Genomic DNA, 15,465 nt, shown 5'->3' on the forward strand with positions numbered 1-15,465 from the left:
AATTAAAAAATTTAATATATCTTTATATATTAATTAATTTTTAAATTTAATTCTTACATTTATATCTATTATAACATTTTTAAATTTTAAAAATTCTTATACCAAACACAATTATTATTACTTATATTTATTAAAAATTATTTTTAATTTAATTTATCAAACATAAATACTACTACGACTTCTAAAAAACTCTTAAAAATGAGGTTTTATAAGTTTACTTTATCAAACCAAGCTGTAGTGGACTTTGTCATTCTCTTTCTCGGTTTCTTTCTTCTCTCTTTTAAGCCGTCTTCAGCCCAAAAACTTAAAAGATCAAAATAACAAGAAACCTGTTTCAGTATAATCTTTTACTTTTACTTTCTACTTATTAGATGTAATAATAGCCCCGTCCCCAAAAAAAAAAAGACGTAATAATAGCTGGATGGAATCCCAGCCTACTTATCAGCAGGGAAGAGAGACAAAACACAAGTTGCCTCCGAAGTCCTAATGAAGTACTGAAGCTTCAGCTAGCTAGAGTTCCAAACGAAGGAATAAAATCAGGTGAAACTGATCCTCAATGTTCCAGATCAGTCATCATCTTTTGTTTCTCCACCAGTCATCACGAATCTAAAATCAACAGTAATATTTTTACACTCAATAGTCAATAAGACCGGAAACTCAAGCCATGACAAACTCCATTAATCTTTGGCTTTGTTAGCACTATGAACATATACGCAAAAGCAACAGCAATGAAATTGCAAGTTCTAACAAGGTCCTTATTAGCTACTCACTTAAAGAGGGCTGGCATGTTGTGCAATCTTCCTTTCAAGTGCATTGTTGTCAGCCCCCACCACACTATCAACCTCTCTGCCGTTTTTTATAAAGAAAAATGTAGGAACACTGGCGACATTCCAACGTCCAGCAACATCTGCTGCCTCATCTATGTCAACTTTTAGAAAAACAACTTTTGGGTACTTTCCTGCCAAGTTTGTATAAACAGGGGAAATAAATCGACAGGGGCCACACCATGCTGCAGTAAAATACAGTATTGCCAGGCGAGATGTCTTTGATGCAGCATTCAACTTCTTTTCCAATTCAAATGCTGAGTGAATACCAATGACTTGCCCTGTCAAAAGCCGCAAAACATAATGTGTCATTTAATTAATAAAGTTCACCCTCTTCTCCGTTTAAATTCCAATGGCCGGAGGCATACCTTGACCTCAAAGATCAAAATTTAACTTAAATATATCAGAGGTAAAAGAAGAAAATAAATAGCCTGTTGGTCGGTCCAATGTACTTTTGACCAAGAACCTCCTCAGCTTTTGGTGAAAATATACTGGAAACACCTTGAACAGCATGCTCGCGGTTAACCAAACAGACTTATAGACAATTTACATTTTAGTTCTAAGTAAATCGTCAAAATAAAAAATTAGTTATACAAAATCTGTCATGGAGCCATTCCCATCATCATGAAAGTACCATTTTGGCAAATACTATCTGAGAAGGATTCCAAGGCTGTAATGTAGGTGTGTGGACATACTGATGCAATATGCAGATTAAAACTGTCAAGTTTTCTTATCACAACCGCAGGTAAAGTATGCGGGAAAGCGATCAGACAAGTAAATAAAAAATTTTGGGAATTTTAATAACATCAAGTAGATGGAAGTATAGAGACATACCATCTTTCAGAGCAGACAATGCTTCCTGAACCTGTAGAAAACGTCCAACGGGGAATTTCAGCAGAAAGACCAAACGACATAACAATTACAATAAAATTATAAATCTGGAAATTACGAGTTGATTGAATATTATGTTACATCTCAACTTTAGAGTAACCTAGCCAAAGTAAATCTACTTTTTTAACCTTGTAGATAATGCTGCAAGACAAAGGCAAATTGTTGAGAGATTAAAACAGAGCTGGACTACCCAACAAAAAAATTATCAGCTGAAATGTCATTTCTAGAAAAGGAAAAATTCCCAAGACATAATTAAGAAGATTGATGATAGTGTGCTGCTTAAAAGTTTTGGTACAAAAGATGTGTCGCCCAGCAATGCCTAACTATCAAGAGACTATCCAATAATGGAAGCGTTATGCTACACAATACACTCACTTGAGCTTCAGCTGCTTCTTGTTTTTTGAGTTCTGCTCTTTTCTCCTCCTTATGCTTTCGTAACCGTTCATATTTTCTCCTATGGTCCTCAATTTTGCGAACATTAGGTTCAACCTGTCTAACCAAGAGATATAATTTTAAAAATTCAAAAAAAAAAAAAGAAAGAAAATCATTTTGAAGGTTGGTCTACCGAACATGGTGCTCAAATTACCTTTTTAAGTGCCATACCAATGTCTTCATCATAATCTAACTTTGAAGCAACATGAAGATCACTTGCTGCTTCTTCCCAGAGTCCCAGCATGGCCCTTGCCATGCCTCGAACTTTATATCCTTTGGCTGAGTCTTGATTAATCTGGAACAGACGAGATACCTCTGAGAACACACATACATATTTGTGCAGAAATTCTTTTAAGACCGTGCTCTATGAGCAACAAGCTATGACTAAATCAAATGAACTTATATACTAGGCCAATTACTAAACGACAAAATTAATAATAACCTTCAGTGCAGTGTCAGCATCACAGACAGCAGCATTTGGTTTCTTCAATTTCAATAAGACACTAGCTGAAAACAAGAAATCCAATAATAAGTGATGCAAAGAGTGAACAAATAAAGCTGTGGAAAGATAATGGAATGAATTTGTGAAAAGGTATCTCGTTCTGGAAGCTGTGTGTATGGGAGAGTAAGAGTATGTACCTCTAGTAGCATAGAGTATGGCTGAATGTGGGTTTAGCAATATAGCTTCTGTTAGTTGCTCAACTGCTTGATCCAACTTATCTGGAAAAGCGCCATTGAAAATGAACAGGATTTAAAGTAAGTAGAAGAAATAAAACAAAAGAAGACCAGAGAGAGAGAGAGAGAGAGAGCATGCTTTGTGATATATAATCAATGGCCCTTGATTTTGCTAGTTGTGCAGCATCGATCATGTCTGGTGTTACTTGAGCGGAAGGGTCGCCCATCTGCCTCATTTAATGATAGGAAGTATAAATATTAGTTGAGTTGCAGAGGAGATAAAGGGAGACATAGATGAGATGAGCACAGAGCACCTTTAGAGGAGGATCATTATCGGGTTCAACAAGATCAGAATCATCGAGGTCTATGTCAGATTCGACTATGTCATCAACATCAACTGGTTCCTGCATACATGGTTGGTAGAGGTAGAACACAACAGAAGCATAGCAGAGCAGAGAGATTCAGAAGAAGAAGAAGAGGGAGAGGCTCACCGTTTTGGGATTCGGGGGGATGCGAGCACCCAGGCTGCGTAGTGCAGAGTTCATACATTCATTCTTAGAGATAGAGAGAGTGAAGCATACATACATACATACATACATACGCATACCTGAGAAGATAAGACTTGAAGAAGGAAAGAGAAGGGTCGTGGATGAATGAAGGATTGGACTTGCATGCCTCTATCAATTGCCTCAGCTCTAGTATCTTCCCGCTTTCCATAATCTCTCTCGATACACAAACTCCAAAATCAATGATCAGTCAATCACTCAATCAACGAAATTAGGGTTCAATTTTTCAACTACACTGCCTCCTGTGCCCTGTCCAAAAAATATACACATGACTTCCCTCATTGGCTAATCCAACAGCACTAGACACCACTCCACATTCTAAAAGGAAAGTCAGCAATGTGTATTAATATTTTTTTTTTCTTTTACTAAAGATAGAAAAATTCAAACTCGGAATCTCTTAGACGAGTATGAGGTATTATTTGTATTATAATTCATTGGTGTGTATTAATAAATATTACTGTTTTGCAATCTGTAAAAAGTTATTATTTATTAATATGGTATTTAACTATTTAGAGCATTCGTTGCAAAATTAATTATCACATTTTTCTCGTCAGTATACTTAGGGCACTTATTAAACTTATTTATAAGTAAAAATAAAAAATAAATGCATTATAAAAAACTTCGTTTTTATTTATTAAATGTGTGTAAAATAATAAAAATAAAATTAATTGTCATGACAAATTGTTTAATAAGTAATAACTTGATTAAGATACTGAAATCAGTTTTGAGAACATAAATACTTTTTAGGGCAAAAAACTCAAATATACCAAGGAGAGGTCCAAATTACCAAAATCAGCCAAACCAGAAATCCATACCTGAATCAACCAGGACGAATTATTATATAATTCGAATCAGTAAGATTCGAATTATACTCTCAAGTAATTCGAATTTATATAATTCGAATTATCTCCATGCAACAAATGAACGTAATTCGAATCAATATGATTCGAATTATAGATATCCAAAAAAGCATGTAATTCGAAGCAATACGTTTCGAATTAAAATAACCTATTTCGAATTTAGTTAATTCGAATTACTAGGAGAAGTTCACTTTAGAGAGGTTCGAATCTAGTTGATTCGAATTAGGGTTAAAACGGATTTCCATAGTAATTCGAATCAAGTTGATTCGAATTACAACTGTTTCGGCTATAAAAGGAGTTCGAACCAAGTTCATTCGAATCAGTTTCTCTTTCTCTAACCCCACCAAATCCCAGAGAAAACGGTTTGAGTGAGCGGTTTGTGTATAAAATGTTGGTCGTTTGTTTCATATATCTTTTACTCATCACGATTTATTTTCTGGTTCCTTATGAAACATATTGTATATGTTAGTGGGTTGTGCATCTGTTCTAATTATGCGGTTTATGTACTGGCCAGCCTCGTCATTGCATATCCAACGTTAGGCGGCAGCAGGGGATGCGTCTTGATGAGAGGTACGTTCCGTACCTGCAGATGGCCGGATTGTACCATCTTGCGAGACTGAATGACAGATGGTTCCGACTAGACGAGCCCCTAGTCAGCGCATTCGTCGAGAGGTGGCGGCCTGAGACGCACACCTTCCACATGCCGTTCGGAGAGTGTACCATCACGCTTCAGGACGTCGCATACCAGCTGGGGTTGCCAGTGGACGGAGATTACGTTAGTGGTTGCCTGACAGACTTCCACCTTTACATTGAGGGTGGGAGACCTGCTTGGCAGTGGTTCCATGAGTTGCTCGGTGTTTTACCTCCCGAGAACCAGGTGCAGAAATTCGCAGTCAACTGCACCTGGTTTCAGGAGACATTTGCAGAGTGTCCAGACGGGGCTGATGAGGAGACAGTTAGGCGCTTTGTCCGGGCCTATATCACGATGTTATTGGGCACGCAGCTCTTTGCCGACAAGTCCGGCAATCGTATACACATCAGATGGCTACCTTATGTTGCTCGGCTTGAGGAGATGGGTCGCTAAAATTGGGGGTCGGCGGCACTTGCATGGTTGTACAGGTGCATGTGCCGAGTCGCCAACAGACATGTGGTGAAGTTAGCTGGCCCTTTACAGTTACTACAGTCTTGGATATTCTGGAGGTTTCCCACTCTTAGACCATCTGGGTATGATGAGATTAGCTGGCCACTTGCCTCGAGGTACCGTTATTGTTTTGTATTATAAATGCTTCTCGTATTTATTTTCGATTATGAAACCAATTTTAATGTTTCTCGTACGCAGATGGTCTGGTTACAATCCTGGGATTAGCAACAAGGGACCTCGGGTACAGATGGCTCGCCTGAAGATCGACTTGTTACAGCCTCGGCAGGTAAGTACGCAGAACATATGTGTATTTCAAGTCATTGTTTCAGTTTATATTGTCCAACCCTTTTAATTTTTATTTTTCCAGTTCATATGGATGCCCTATAGCGCACTAGACGTCATCCAGGTTGTACATCCGGAGGTCTTGGAGCCTCGGCATACGATGTTATGGCGCTGCAGGACGTCCCTGATTTACTTTGCGGTTGTGGAGTGGCATCAGGTTGATAGAGTTTTACCTCAGTTTGGTGGCGTTCAGCCCATACCGTCTCCCGCCTTGAACATCGACTTCTTGATGTCGAAGGACGGGAGAGGAGGTGACCGTTGGTTCCCGGCACAGTACGCTGACTGGCACGATCACTGGCAGGAGCGTGCGGAGCACATTCTACAGTTTGACATCGTCCCCGACCCCGGTCCGTCACACGATTTCTTGACATGGTGGTATCAGCACGGAAAGAGGTTTTTGTCGCCGGAGATGTTATTGGGGGATCCGAGAGGTATTCCTATTCCAGATGAGGCTACGCAGAGGGGTGCAGGTCGACTTCCAGATATGGACCGGGTCGAGGACGTTCCCGACAGACGTCAGGCGATAGACCTCGTGGACGTAGGGCTGCCATGTAAGTCGTGAATAAGCACAACATGCCAGTGCGTGTGGACAGGGAAAATGAAGTGCTTGGAAGTATCCACAATCACAAGTCTTAGACCGTAATGAGACCCTGTACGTACCAAGGGAGAATGAACCTGTCGGAGTCGTCTCAGCAACGGTGTATTCCGAGTTATCCCTGTCGTAAACAGTCACCGTGAAGCACCTGGCTGTCTTCAGGTTGGCCTCGATACACTTTACTAGGTATTGACTGAATTGTTGTCCAGTACCCATCTGAGCCTCGGCCTCCCTTCCCTTACGGACAAATAGCTCAGCTAGCCTTCCGTATGTGGCCTTCACCAGCGAGCAAACAGGGAGGTTTCTTACCCCCTTCAGGATTGAGTTGACACATTCCGAAATATTGGTCGTCATGTGCCCGAATCTCCGACCCTCATCACAGTACTGTGTCCACAACGAATACTCGATTCGGTTCGCCCAGTCACACATTGCCGGATTCTCAGAGCGCAGAATGTCAAACCAGTAGTCGAACTCCACTTCAGTCTTCGCATATGCGGCGTTAACAAGAAGCCTCCGGGCATCTTTTCCCTTGAACGTCAATGCAAAATTCGATGCAACGTGTCGAATGCAGAATGCCCGGTACGCAGCTGGGGGTAGCCATCCCCCATCCGGAGCCTCGAGTGCTGCCTTGATGCCATTATGCCTATCTGAAATAACTAATAGACCCGGCTGAGGTGTCACGTGCTCACGGAGGTGGGAAAGAAAGAAAGACCATGACTCAGCATTCTCACCCTCGACTAGTGCAAATGCCACGGGGAGGATGTTCGAGTTTCCGTCCTGTGCAATGGCGACTAGCAATGTTCCCCCATACTTCCCATATAGATGGGTGCCATCAATACTCACCAAAGGCTTGCAATGACGGAATGCCTGGATACAAGGGGGGAAAGTCCAGAACAGCCTATGAAAATAAACCTGAGACTCGTCAACCTGTCCCCCAACTCGAACAGGGCAAGTCCTGAGGACGGCTACAGTGCCAGGCATCGTCAGCTGAACTCCTAAAACCCACCTAGGGAGCTCGTTGTACGACTCGTCCCAGTCCCCATATATGACGGCAACGGCCTTCTGCTTCGCCATCCATACCCTCCTGTACGTTGGCCTGAACCCAAATTGTGCGGCCGTGGCATTTTGAAGCACCTTGATGTTCACAGCTGCATCAGCCCTAACCATCGGCATAATGAAGGTGGATATCACATGGTAGTCCAGACTCCTATGGTCGCTGGAGATGGAGCTGGCGAGACATGTATGCGGACCGTTGTATCGCTTCACTTCCCAGATACCCTTCCGCTGTCGGAGACTCATCCGAATGAGCCATGTGCACCCATTCCCAAACTCAGAACACTTTCCCACATACCTGCGATAGTCAGACTCAACGACCTTGTACTGGACCCCTCGGCGGATACTGTACGTCTTCACATTGAACAGCGCCTCATCTTTATCCTGAAATTGTTGGCCAACCTGAAACTCGTTCACACCGGCAGACCCCTCGGTATCTCTAGCGCCAAATCCTGAGGGCAGCAGAGCATTTTCGTCCTGCCGCATGGCATCCAGGTCCAACGGGGAAAAATGGGGTGGATACTGCTGTGTGCCAGAACTAGATCCACCTGTAGCTCTTCTCGGAACAGTAGTTCCAACATCATCGCCGCTTTCATCAGCGATCAAATCCGGCTCCACGTCATCGTCATCTGGATCATCAAACAAACCATCACCAACACCAATCGGTGTGGGACAATGTACCTCGGTGGGAATATGTTCCCCATGCCGAACCTCATCTCCAACATTCCCGCCCAGATCGACGGCAAACGAAGGGGACGCAACAGGCTGCATCGGTGGCTCATACACAGGAGCAGAGGACGAAGCAACAGCAGGTCTCGAGCTCGACCAGTTATCCAACAATATGACATTTAAGTATTATTCAATTACTTCAGCAGTAATTAAAAAAATAAAATAAAACAAGTGATAATTAAAAAAATTATAAATGTGTGTTGTTGGTAAAACTACTGAATTAATAGCAAATTTATCTGATGAATTAAATTGATCCAACATTGATTGGAGACTAAATGACAACCGACCGTGTTACTACTCGGAAAGTGGAAAACCAGCTTAATTAACCCAACCCAGTGAGGGTGAGTGGTGAACTGGTGATCGTTCATCAATTTGGAAAATGTTAGATGGGACAGCAATAGCCATGAAACAAACACATCACATTCCCATAACGTGAAAAAAGAAGAAAAAAAAATAGAAAAACTGAAAAAGGGCTGCAAATGGAATGTCACTGTTTCTCACATCGCTTTCATGATTCATCAGTTTCCAAACCTTTTTATTTTCGGAACTGGGGCCATTGTTATCTGGACCTTTGAAGTTGTGAATGTTAATGAATCTTATTGAATTAGTTTAATATTGGTTAATGCATCAAACTAAATTCATTGTTGACTTATTTAAGCAATGCTACTGATAATCTGATGTAGTAGAGAAGCAAGATAGTAGTAAATACTAAATACTGTACGTACTACGTAGTACTCATACCTGTCGAATGAATTAACCAAAGTTGGTTATGGTTCATATTTACCGAAGTTGGTATCACGGTCACAATTAAAGAGGAGACACACGCTACCGACGAGACATTTCAATTACAACCAACCAACGACAGTGACTAAAACATTTCGATTAAGCTTTGGACAAAAGTAAAAACCCATGTTAAAGCACAAGTGATAATTACATCAACCAGAATCCACAAGCAAAAAAATTAATGAAACAGATACATCAACTCCCCCACAGGAAATCAATTGGGAAGGGAAAAAATTTGGGAGGGGGGATGACACAGTAGAGATTTAATTTGAGGATTAAAATAATGAAAAAAGAGGAAACTCGAAAGAAATTTTGGGTTGGAACCAAAGCTACTGAATACAACATAAGCACATGATTTAGTGGGATCAAACAATGTAAATGTAGGCAAATCCAGAGGAAACTCACGGAGAAGAAAGATAGATACATCATCTATAACTCTACAAGATCATGTTGGGTTTGGATTTGGTCCTGATCCTCTTTCAAGCTGGAGCGACGCAATTCTTCAATGCTCTGTACCACTTGAGACATGGAAGGGCGCTTATCAGGGTAGGGTGCTGCGCAATCAACTGCAAGCTGCAACAGCTGAACCATCTCCTCTTCAACATTCTGGTACCTCAGCAGCTCAAGATCAAACACCTCCGAAGTCCACTCTTCTCGGACAACGGATTGGACCCATCTAGGGAGGTCCACTCCTTCCTCGTTTAGGATAGCATGGGTGGGTGCCTTCCCGGTCAGTAGCTCCAAGAGCAGCACGCCAAAGCTGTACACATCTGCCTTCTGGGATACTTTGCGAGGATCGGTGACCTCAGGGGCGCGATAGCCGGCCACTCGGTTAGGGGTGGAGGAGGGGCCAACAAGGTGGGCGAGGCCGAAGTCAGATACTCTAGCATCGTAGGACTTGGTTAAGAGGATATTAGAGGACTTAATGTTTCCATGAGAAACATTTGTTCCCTGTGAGTGAAGGTATTCAATCCCGCGTGCAGCTCCAAGTGCAATGCCTGACCTGATTTCCCAGTTTAACGGTGTCCTCCCCGCTCCTTTGTTTCCTGTAACAACAATCACATACATCATCGCATTGATGATACCAAATCTAATCCTAATTCCTAAGTAACAAATCCAAATCCGAAGCAAGTGAAGTGCATCTTTTTGTTACTAAACATGTAAGGAGAGCCACTACACTACTCAAGTACTGACAAAGCAGGTAGAACTTAGAAGTAAACAAAAACAAATAAAAGAAGACAAATGAAATGAAATGAGTGCTGACCATGCAAAAGAGCAGATAAGCTTCCGATGGGCATGTAATCATACACAAGAAGCTTCTCATCTCTGCTGAAATAATAAGCCCTCAGAGGAACCAAGTTCTCATGATCCATTGCTCCCACAGACTCGATCTTCTCCTTGAACTCCTTCTCGGAAATCGTCACATCCTTCAACCTCTTCACAGCCACCACCGGCCCTGACTCCAAAACCGCCTTGTACGCCGTACCAAACGTACCTTTCCCCAATACCTCCGCCGAAGCCCGAAGCAAATCCTCCAGATCAAATGGCCTCGCCGCCCCCGCTGTTGCAGAATTACCAAAAAACACCAACTTCTTGGCTCCACTACCACCGCCGCCGTTGGCCTCGGCCTTGTTTCCATTCCCTGCCGCCATAGCCGCTGCAGCTGCTGCAGCCACCGTATACCCATTTTCGTGAGCGCCATTACTGTGGGGCCCCGGCCCGTTCTCCAACTCGTCCACTGGTTTGTCGCCTGGAAGTTCGGGCTCCGGATGCTTGACGGTTGCAACTTCAACGGCACTGGTCTTCTTGGAACTCTTCTTCCTACACAAAAGAATCAGTGCGAATACGAGCAGCAGAAGACACACGACGGATCCGATGACAATTCCAGCAATGGCACCGCCAGATAACTTGTTCTTCTTCTTGGTCTTGTTATTGGGAATGTCGCCGGAAGGAGAAGATGCAGATGCATCGTCGCCGGGGCAGAGCTTGAGCGGGCGGCCGCAGAGGGAATTGCCAAGAAAGGAATCTTGGGGGAATTTCTGGAGCTTGTCGGGGACAGAGCCATTGAGGAAGTTGTTGGAGACGTTGAACTGCTCGAGGTCCGGCAGGCTGAGCTGCGGGATGGGACCGGAGAGCTGATTGTTTTGGAGGTAAAGAGTTCTAAGTCTGCTCAACTTGTTGAACTCTGCTGGGACCCCACCCGAGAAATTGTTGAAGCCAAGGTTCAGGCGGACCAGGTCCGGCAGCCGGAACAGCAACTCTGGGATTTCGCCGGAAAGCAGATTGCGCTGCAGGTACAGGTTCCGGAGGTTGATGCACGATGCCAGATCTGCGGGGAGGGGTCCCGTCAGCGCGTTGAACCGCAGGCTCAGGGTGCGGAGGTGTGTCAGGTTCCCGAATATTCCCACCGGAATGCGCCCGGAGAGTGCCACGGCGGGCAGGTGGAGCTCCACCACCTGACCCTGCTCGCATTGCACGCCAGCCCAGTTGCAGGGGCTCTGGTTGGTCGCGTTCCAGAAGAGGGTTCTGCCGCCGACGGAGGACCGTAGAGCCAGCAATGCCGCCCGCTCCGATGCCAGATCTGCCTTTCCCAGTGGAAACACCGCCACAAGCACCAGCACCAGCACTGTGGCCACAATGGCATTGGCCAGTGCCACCATTGCTCTGCTTTTGCTCACAACACACACAGAACGCAGAGAAACAAACAGCAGAGGTTGCTGAGGTGGTTTGGTGGGTTATGGGTGTGGGTATATTTTGATTCTGATGGACATTGCGAGAGTGAGAGAGAGAGAGAGAGTAACCGAAGACAAGAGTAGAGAAGGCCAAGCTGCAATTTTTATTTTAATTAATTTTGTCTGTCACATTAAGAGATAGTGTGTGAGTTGGAGTTGGAGGTCCAGGCTGTGTGTTAATCAAGACACATTACCAACAAAAAGAAACCCTAGCTAGCTGTAGCTCTATCTCTCCACATAACTAAAGTTCCTTTATCTCTCTTTACTTTTAGTCTTTTACTACTTTTTTTCGTTTTTAAATAAAGATTTAATTATTTTGTACCTATTTAAACTAATTTTATTATGTTTTAAATATTATTGTTTATTAATATATACGTAAATAATTTAATATTAATGTGCTAAAGCTATGTTTTTATTACCACTAAGAAAATCCATCATAGAAACGAAGTTTATTATTGAAGTAGCATGAATTGAAAGAAGAATAATATTATTCGCGGATTAATGTATTTTGATCATTGAAAACTAAAGTTGTGTCAAGACAGTCACCTAGTCCATTTATATAGATTAGTGGATGGACACAATTAAATTTTCTATTTTTTAAAATAATTAAATATATTTTTTACTTTTAAAAACATAAGTCTTAATTAGTCTAAATGTCATTCACCATTTTTACGTTGTTAATATATGTAATTAAATGTCAATTTGCCAGTTTACTGCAAGTTGACATAGACAAATAATAAATTCAATTTAAATTAGTATCTCAAATTTGTTTAAAATATTTAAATTGGTCTATATACAATTATAAAATCCTAACTTTTAAATCTTCATCTTCATCATTTATTTTTTCTCTTATTTTATGATGTCCTTCTCCTCATTTTTATCATTTGTCTCTTCTCTCAATGTCTCACTCTCCCATTGCGATTGCTTCTTCTCTTCCTTTTCTGTCGCCTTCTACTTTTTCTCAACCTACACCGAACCCGTTTTCAAGTCCATTTCCAGTGCCTCTGTTAGCGCCAACAGTTCCACTCCTAAAATTATTCTCTAATATGATGCTGATGACGCAGTTGGTTTTTCTCTTAGAGAAAGTATCGTAAATGAATTCAAAGTCACGTCATTATTTAGTGCATTCCCGCTTCAATCAGCGCCCAAAGGCCCATGGGTGAGCCTTCTGAAAAAGCTTTCTTCCTCTCCGGTCCAATCGAGAGCGAAAAAAAGAAGGACTCACCTTTTCAGGTACCGCGATGAGTACGGAGAACTCTTGATGGATTACAATGACAAAACTAAAATAATTAATGATCAAAATAATCAAGATTGTAATTTATTTTAAAAAGAAAATGTTTATGTTTATAAATTGTAATTTGCAAGTGTGATTATGATCTGTGATCAACGATTGTTACATAAATGAATTATAATATATAAATTATGAATTATAAATTCTATAATGTATTTAATGTCAATTAAAAGTTTTTAAGATTAAATTTAGCTAACAATAAAGTTCTACATCCAAAAAAAATACTTAACCAAGTCTAACCAAGTTGTTATAACAACTTTCAAATCATGCTTCTCCTTCTCCTTCTCTTTCTCTGTTTTCTTCCCTTTCTTCTTCTCCTTCTCTATTTCCTTCTCCTTCTACTCCTCCTTTTCCTTTTAAATTCGCAAAATCTTTCTCATTAATATAATAGGTCCTCAAAAAAAAGTTTGTATCGAATAAAATATATAATTCGACTTTCTTGTATTAAAACGTTGGCTCGTAAACACAAGAAGACTTTACGCACTTTTCCAAAAATATTAGATTCAAAAGAATTATTAAAATAATTTTTTACAGAGGAAGAAGAGATTCTTTCTTTGATATTTCCTCCTTCTCCAATGTTGCATCTTCTTCTTTTTCTTTTTCTTTTTCGTTATTGTCGTCACCAATAACATCAATATTTTGCAAACATCTATATTAGTTCTGATTTTCTCTAATACCATCATTATATAATTTCGAGTCATTTCTTAATTTATTTTAGTTTATTTGTGTGTTAACTGAGGTTTACTTGATGTTGCTGATAAGTATTGACCAAATTTTTTTTAAGTAATTTCGATTCATTTCTTAATTTAGTTGAGGTTCATTTGGATCCAAAAATGAATTCAATGTGTTTTTATTAATGATTGAGTCTTTTTTACTATTTGTTCAAATTTGAACTAATTTCGATTCATTTGTGTGCTAATTGAGGTTCACTTGATGTTGCTGATAAGTATTTACCAAATTTTTTATTCCATAAGTAATTTTGGTTCATTTCTTAGTTTAATTGAGGATTATTTTGATCCAGAAATAAATTTGATATGTTTTTGTTGATGATTGAGTTTTTTTTACTGTTTGTTCAAATATGAACTAATTGAATGGAATAGAGTGGAATCTAATGCAATTGAATAAAGTAATCATGAATAATTTCATTCTTCTTTGCTAAAAAATTTGGTCAATACTTATCAGCAGCATCAAGTGAACCTCAATTAATACAAACACATCGAATTCATTTCTGGATCCAAATGAACCTCAAATAAACTAAGAAATGAACTGAAACTACTTAAGGAATAAAAAATTTGGTCAATACTTATCAGCAGCATCAAGTGAACCTCAATTAACACACAAATAAATCGAAATTAGTTTAGTTTTGAACAAGCAGTTAAAAAAACTCAATCATCAACAACAACAGATACAATTTATTTTTGAATTCAAATGAACCTCAATTGAACTAAGAAATAAACCGAAATTACTTAAGAAATAAAAAATTTGGTCAATACTTATCAGCAGCATCAAGTGAACCTCAATTAATTCACAAATGAACCAAAATAAACTGAAATTATTTAATGATAGCAACAGAGAAAAACAGAACCAATAAAGATGTTAGCATGGTGATGACGATAACAAAAAAGAAGAAGAACCTACGTGCGCGAATTTGAAAGAAGGAGGAGGAGGAGGAGGAGAAAATGGAGAAGGAGAAGGAGAAGATGAAGCCGAAGAAGGATATGTTTTGTGTTATTGAAACGCACGTGTATACACGCTGGTGTGAGAAAGTGATTTTTGTTGAGTTTGGACCAACTTGGTTGGATTTGGTTGTCAAAAATACTTCGATGTGTAGCTGGACTCTTTAGCTAATATGTCTTCTAAGATTACATTTGTTTGCAAGAGAACTGATACTAAAATTTCAGATACAAAAATTGAGTGAGTGAGAGAGAGAGAGAGAGAGAGAGAGAGAGAGAGAGATTGGGGTGTGCGGCGACGGCGGCGGCGGTGCGGCGGGGTGCTGGTCGTGGAGGGAGAAGGTGGTTATGGGTGTTCTGGTGAGTGAGGGAGAAGGAGAAGAGACGTTGGATGAGGGACGAAGGGTTTGCGCGAATGCGCTAGGGCTTCACGTCTCTGGGGTAAGTAAAAATTTGAATCCACGGACCCCAGTAGCACCGTTTCCTACATCATGGCGGAGCTGCCATCTTCTCGTAGCACTGTCTCCTACATCACGGCAGAGCTGCCATCTTCTCTTTTTCTACACGGTTGCTTCATATATTCTATCTTTCAGACTTTCACTGTATCTAAACAACATCACCACAGCTTCGGCTTTGGCGAAGCTTCCAACTTTTGGATCCAAATCCATCTCAACGAAGTCCAGTGAAACAAACTGTGGCCACGACAGAACAACAGGGTTTTTCCTTTGTGACTTCTATCAAGATCGGGCATCTAGGTGGTTGATGCATGGGCATCATGTTATATTGTTCTATACTTTTTCATGACAAAACTAATTCATAATGCTTAATTATTGAGTATTTTGTGCTTAATTCATAGATTACTTTCATCTCTTTGATTT

The 15,465-nt window shown here is 40.7% G+C and overlaps 5 protein-coding genes across 5 annotated transcripts; 2 read left to right on the forward strand and 3 right to left on the reverse strand.

Annotated features, from left to right (window-relative positions):
- On the reverse strand, positions 422 to 3,723 carry LOC107631746 (TPR repeat-containing thioredoxin TDX). The gene is made up of 10 exons (XM_016335288.2): positions 3,430 to 3,723; positions 3,314 to 3,347; positions 3,137 to 3,226; positions 2,962 to 3,049; positions 2,787 to 2,867; positions 2,590 to 2,654; positions 2,302 to 2,442; positions 2,091 to 2,204; positions 1,659 to 1,689; positions 422 to 1,105 (listed from the first exon to the last, which is right to left on the reverse strand). The coding sequence occupies exons 1-10, from the start codon at positions 3,537 to 3,539 to the stop codon at positions 771 to 773; spliced, it is 1,089 nt and encodes a 362-aa protein (XP_016190774.1). The 5' UTR covers positions 3,540 to 3,723; the 3' UTR covers positions 422 to 770.
- On the forward strand, positions 4,802 to 5,332 carry LOC107633911 (protein MAIN-LIKE 1-like). Its single transcript, XM_016337502.1, has one exon. It carries the CDS (start codon positions 4,802 to 4,804, stop codon positions 5,330 to 5,332), a length of 531 nt encoding a protein of 176 aa, XP_016192988.1.
- Positions 5,232 to 6,293, forward strand: LOC107634757 (serine/threonine-protein phosphatase 7 long form homolog). Its single transcript, XM_021117462.1, has 3 exons — positions 5,232 to 5,505; positions 5,588 to 5,675; positions 5,757 to 6,293. Exons 1-3 carry the CDS (start codon positions 5,372 to 5,374, stop codon positions 6,291 to 6,293), a joined length of 759 nt encoding a protein of 252 aa, XP_020973121.1. The 5' UTR covers positions 5,232 to 5,371.
- LOC107633910 lies at positions 6,355 to 8,150 on the reverse strand. Its single transcript, XM_016337501.1, has 2 exons — positions 6,407 to 8,150; positions 6,355 to 6,362 (listed from the first exon to the last, which is right to left on the reverse strand). Exons 1-2 carry the CDS (start codon positions 8,148 to 8,150, stop codon positions 6,355 to 6,357), a joined length of 1,752 nt encoding a protein of 583 aa, XP_016192987.1.
- On the reverse strand, positions 8,973 to 11,828 carry LOC107631743 (probable inactive receptor kinase At1g48480). Its single transcript, XM_016335283.2, has 2 exons — positions 10,156 to 11,828; positions 8,973 to 9,937 (listed from the first exon to the last, which is right to left on the reverse strand). The coding sequence occupies exons 1-2, from the start codon at positions 11,549 to 11,551 to the stop codon at positions 9,321 to 9,323; spliced, it is 2,013 nt and encodes a 670-aa protein (XP_016190769.1). The 5' UTR covers positions 11,552 to 11,828; the 3' UTR covers positions 8,973 to 9,320.

This window comes from Arachis ipaensis, chromosome B03 (genome assembly GCF_000816755.2).
Source record: "Arachis ipaensis cultivar K30076 chromosome B03, Araip1.1, whole genome shotgun sequence".
Lineage (NCBI taxonomy): Eukaryota > Viridiplantae > Streptophyta > Magnoliopsida > Fabales > Fabaceae > Arachis > Arachis ipaensis.

Excerpts from the sequence above, each read along its gene's own strand:
- LOC107633910 (XM_016337501.1), bottom strand. The coding sequence starts at position 8,150 with ATGCAGCCTGTTGCGTCCCCTTCGTTTGCCGTCGATCTGGGCGGGAAT.
- LOC107631746 (XM_016335288.2), bottom strand. The coding sequence starts at position 3,539 with ATGGAAAGCGGGAAGATACTAGAGCTGAGGCAATTGATAGAGGCATGC. Across the intron at positions 3,050-3,136 it reads ATAATGATCCTCCTCTAAAG|ATGGGCGACCCTTCCGCTCA; the intron begins GTGCTCTGTGCT and ends TAAATGAGGCAG. Across the intron at positions 2,205-2,301 it reads TTGGTATGGCACTTAAAAAG|GTTGAACCTAATGTTCGCAA; the intron begins GTAATTTGAGCA and ends TTGGTTAGACAG.
- LOC107633911 (XM_016337502.1), top strand. The coding sequence starts at position 4,802 with ATGCGTCTTGATGAGAGGTACGTTCCGTACCTGCAGATGGCCGGATTG.
- LOC107631743 (XM_016335283.2), bottom strand. The coding sequence starts at position 11,551 with ATGGTGGCACTGGCCAATGCCATTGTGGCCACAGTGCTGGTGCTGGTG. Across the intron at positions 9,938-10,155 it reads CTTATCTGCTCTTTTGCATG|GAAACAAAGGAGCGGGGAGG; the intron begins GTCAGCACTCAT and ends TTGTTGTTACAG.
- LOC107634757 (XM_021117462.1), top strand. The coding sequence starts at position 5,372 with ATGTGCCGAGTCGCCAACAGACATGTGGTGAAGTTAGCTGGCCCTTTA. Across the intron at positions 5,506-5,587 it reads AGCTGGCCACTTGCCTCGAG|ATGGTCTGGTTACAATCCTG; the intron begins GTACCGTTATTG and ends TCTCGTACGCAG. Across the intron at positions 5,676-5,756 it reads ACTTGTTACAGCCTCGGCAG|TTCATATGGATGCCCTATAG; the intron begins GTAAGTACGCAG and ends TTATTTTTCCAG.